Source organism: Triticum dicoccoides, chromosome 6A, assembly GCF_002162155.2.
Source record: "Triticum dicoccoides isolate Atlit2015 ecotype Zavitan chromosome 6A, WEW_v2.0, whole genome shotgun sequence".
Lineage (NCBI taxonomy): Eukaryota > Viridiplantae > Streptophyta > Magnoliopsida > Poales > Poaceae > Triticum > Triticum dicoccoides.
In genome coordinates, this window is record NC_041390.1 from 220,289,974 (window position 1) to 220,294,215 (window position 4,242).

The 4,242-nt window shown below is 53.6% G+C and overlaps 1 protein-coding gene across 1 annotated transcript; it reads left to right on the top strand.

Annotated features, from left to right (window-relative positions):
- Positions 1-3,070: 3,070 nt before the first annotated feature.
- On the top strand, positions 3,071-4,016 carry LOC119316509. The gene is made up of 2 exons (XM_037590833.1): positions 3,071-3,182; positions 3,260-4,016. Exons 1-2 carry the CDS (start codon positions 3,100-3,102, stop codon positions 3,714-3,716), a joined length of 540 nt encoding a protein of 179 aa, XP_037446730.1. The 5' UTR covers positions 3,071-3,099; the 3' UTR covers positions 3,717-4,016.
- The last annotated feature ends 226 nt before the right edge of the window (positions 4,017-4,242 follow it).

The following is a 4,242-nucleotide window of genomic DNA, read 5'->3' on the forward strand; positions in this document are numbered from 1 at the left end:
ACCAAGTCTGAGAACTGATTATGTTTTTGCCATGTTCACATGCTTGCAATTGTATTTTCTGATCCCTTTTGGCTCAAGGTTCACTATGGGACTTTTGTTAAGCTCTTTGAGTAGCTCCATGACATGCTTTACTTTTCCATGTTCAGGTCCTGTAGCATGTAGTTTTGTTACTCCGAAGTGTGCTACCTGATCTGCAATTCCAGACAAGTATTAATTTCACTAAGTCTGAAATATGTTTGTCATATGCATTTTTGCCATGCTTGTTTGAACCTGTTAATGGATGAATTGGCCGTAGCTCAGTGCTAGACTGTTGTCAAGCATCTTGTATGCATCCCTGGCATGTATTTTGTTGCCATGTTTGGGTGCTGTAGCTTGTTCATCTCATTGCATTTAGATGGCTACTTACTGTAAATCGCAGATCGATGTCATATTTGAATCGCTTGCCATTTCCAAACCGTAACTCCGATTCCGGCGTTCTTTATATTGTTTTCAAGCGATTTCATCTAATCTTTCCAGTGGCACACTTGGATTTCCAAGTTGAGGCCAGGTTTTGCATTTCCTGTCACATCTTGCATATGCATCCCGCATCGCATCCCGCATAGCATATCATCTTTGCATCATCTTGTTTGATCCTTGCACGTGGTTGATTGTGTCCTTGTTGCTTGTTTGTCTTGTTTGGGTAGAGCCGGGAGACGAGTTCGCTAACGAGGAGCCCGTTGAGTTTGCTTTCGAGGATCCAGTCAACTCTGACAATTGTGCAAGCAAGATGATCATACCCTCAAAATCACTACTATCTTTGCTATGCAAGTTTGCTCGCTCTTTTGCTATGCCAATGCTACGATGCCTACCACTTGCTTTCAAGCCTCCCAAATTGTCATGTCAAACCTCTAACCCTCCATGTCCTAGCAAACCGTTGATTGGCTATGTTACCGCTTTGCTCAGGCCCTCTTATAGCGTTGCTAGTTGCAGGTGAAGATCGAAGGCCGTTCCTTGTTGGAACATTTATTTACTTGTTGGGATATCATTATATTGCCATGTTATCTTAATGCATCTATATACTTGGTAAAGGGTGGAAGGCTCGGGATCTAGCCTAGTGTTTTGTTCCACTCTTGCCGCCCTAGTTTCCGTCATATCGGTGTTATGTTCCCGGATTTTGCGTTCCTTACGCGGTTGGGTTATAATGGGAACCCCTTGATAGTTCGCCTTGATTAAAGCTTTTCCAGCAATGCCCAACCTTAGTTTTACCATTTGCCACCTAGCCTCTTTTCCCTTGGGTTTCCGGAGCCCGAGGGTCATCTTATTTTAAACCCCTCCGGGCCAGTGCTCCTCTGAGTGTTGGTCCACCTGTCAGCTGCCGGTGGCCACCAGGGGCAACTCTGGGCTGGCCTACCCGTACCTAGGACAATCTGAGTGTGCCCTGAGAAAGAGATATGTGCAGCTCCTATCGGGATTTGTCGGCACATTCGGGCGGTGTTGCTGGTCTTGTTTTAACCTGTCGAAGTGTCTTGAAGAACCGAGATACCGAGTCTGATCGGAACGTCTTGGGAGGAGGTCTATTCCTTCGTTGACCGTGAGAGCTTGTCATGGGCTAAGTTGGGACTCCCCTGCAGGGATTTGAACTTTCGAAAGTTGTGCCCGCGGTTATGGGCAGATGGGAATTTGTTAATGTCCGGTTGTAGATAACTTGAACCTTAACTTAACTAAAATGAATCAACTGAGTGTGTTACCGTGATGGCCTCTTCTCGGCGGAGTCCGGGAAGTGGACACGGTGTTGGAGTAATGTTTGCGCAGGTTGTTCTCTAGTTTCTCGCTCGTGCTTTGCCTCCTCTTCTCGCTCTCTTTTGCGTATAGGATAGCCACCATATTTGCTAGTCGCTTGCTGCAGATCCATATATACTTACCTTGCATTACCTATAAGCCTAAATAGTCTTGATCGCGAGGGTGGGAGATTGCTGAGTCCCTGTGGCTCACAAATTACTATTACACCAGATGCAGGGCCTGATGATTCCGCTCCAGGAGACGCGCTTGAGCTCAAGTGGGAGTTCGACAAAGACTCTCAACGTTACTATGTTTCCTTTCCTGATGATCAGTAGTGGTGCCCAGTTGGGGGTGATCGGGACCGTGTCGCATGTTGGATTATCTTTTATTTTGGCGTCGTAGTCGGGTCATGAGTGTTTGGATGATGTAATGTTATTTATGTACTTGATTGACGTGGCGAGTGTAAGCCAACTATGTTATCTCCCCTTTTATTATCTATATTACATGGGATGTTGTGAAGATTGCCTAACTTGCGACATATGCCTTCAATGCGATTATGCATCTAAGTCGTGCCTCGACACGTGGGAGATATAATCGCATTGAGGGTGTTACACAACAACCTGCGAGGCAGCTGGGGACACCGGCACTACCTTTTGCATGCAAATGGCCCACTGATCAGTGTCCCCAACTTACTTTCTCTTCTCCAGGCCCACCCACGTGCGAGCACAGAGCAGACTCCCTCTTTCCTCTCCAGGCCCACGCCCCCTCTCTCCCCGGCGACTTCGACCCTCTACATACTCCGGGCGGGCGAGGGCGGAGCTCGCCATGCGTGGCTGGGACGGGCGAGGGCGGAGCTCACCGTGCGTGGCCGGGGCGGGGGATGCCGGGGCGGGCGCTGGCCGGAGCTGGCGAGGCGGGGCCGTGGGCGCGCGGGAAAGGAGTCGGCCGGGCCAACTGGTGAGGAGGCCGGACGCTGGGCGGAGCGGGGCGAAGCCAGAGGCAGACGGCGGAGCCGGAGCCGGTGGCCGAGTTGGTGCGGACGGCGGATGTGGAGGACGGCTCGCGGCGACCCGGCGGACGGGCGAAGCTGGACGCGGATGGAATCGGCCCTGCGGCGGCGGCATGTTCGTCCAGGCCGAGACGGACCTCCATTTCGAGTGGCTCGTCGAGGAGGCGACATAACACGACCAGGGCGCGCTCGGACGGCTTGTGGTTGACTGGGGGTGGCCGTGCACCATACGGCGGCGGACGGGCTCGGCATTTGGCGGTTCTTGGAGATGTGGGCGGCTGCAGCGGCCGGTGTTGAGGTCGGCCGGGTGCCCGCCGGGTCGGCTCCGTTGCATGACCGGAGGCTGGTATGGTTCCACGGCGACGAAGAGATCGCCAGACTGTTCTTGCAGCAAATCGACCCGAACTTGCCCAGGGTGAGCGCTGGATGTCAAAGTGATCCTATGCAATTTGTTCGCCAAAGCTTCCAATCCATGTCACTGAACCAATGCAGATTGCTCCGAAGCAAGATCCCGTGCTCGACGGCCGACTGCCACGCCTACATGTCGCCCCCGGTGCCGGACGCCTACGCGGGAAACTGTGTCGCGCTCTGCATGGCCTCGCTGAGCAGGTCGGAGCTCGCGGCCGTCAGGGAGGCCATCGCGGAAGCGAAGCGCGAGCAGCTCCACGACCTCGCCCGGTGGCGCACCAAGTTCGCGGTCATCCAGCGGGGTCGCCGTGGTTCCCGCGTACGGGCTGGACTTGGGGTTCGGGAGGCCGGTTGGTGGCGGCGGCGCCAAACGACGTATCACGCTTGGGGGTGGACACGGCTGGAAAATTTTTCATCCCCAGGCCAAAAGTTTCACCGGCAGCCCTCCAAGGGGCGAAAAAAATGCCTCCTGACGGGCTCAACGGCTGGAGATGCTCTTACCCTTCGCTTCCTGCGCGAACAACGCAGGCGGCCCGCATGATGCGCGTATCCCCCGATCCACCCCAGGACGAAGAGCAGAACCGAGACGAGCACGAACACCGACATCTTTGCAGGGCAATCGAGACAGGGAGGGAACGCCGAGGCAAAGCTGACCGCGGCGGGGTAGTGGAGAGCGCTGTGGTGCTCCATCGCTGCCATTGCCATAGCGAAGAACATCTCTGCCTTAGGAAGGAGTAGTACGAGAAGCCCCGGGACCAGGAGGCTGCAATTTAACCTTCGTGCGAGGGGTGTGAATGTGCGATACACCGCAACATGCCTCATTAGCTGTAACTACGACTCGTTTAAGCGGAGAGATGAGGGGTGTGAATGTGTGATACACCGCAACATGCCTCTTTAGCTCTAACCACGACTCGTTTAAGCGGAGAGATGGCTAAGAGGATCATCGACGCGTTGGGTCTATCTAATCCGGGTATTACTTGAGAGCATTCCTCGGTGAAAAGGTATTCCAGTCTTGCGAGCATGCCTCCTTAGGCGTTCTGCTCTCAGTCTCTACGTCTACGTCAGAC

Coding starts and splice junctions, on each gene's coding strand:
- LOC119316509 (XM_037590833.1), top strand. CDS start 3,100: ATGACCGGAGGCTGGTATGGTTCCACGGCGACGAAGAGATCGCCAGAC. Junction 3,183..3,259: donor TCGACCCGAACTTGCCCAGG/GTGAGCGCTGGA, acceptor GAACCAATGCAG/ATTGCTCCGAAGCAAGATCC.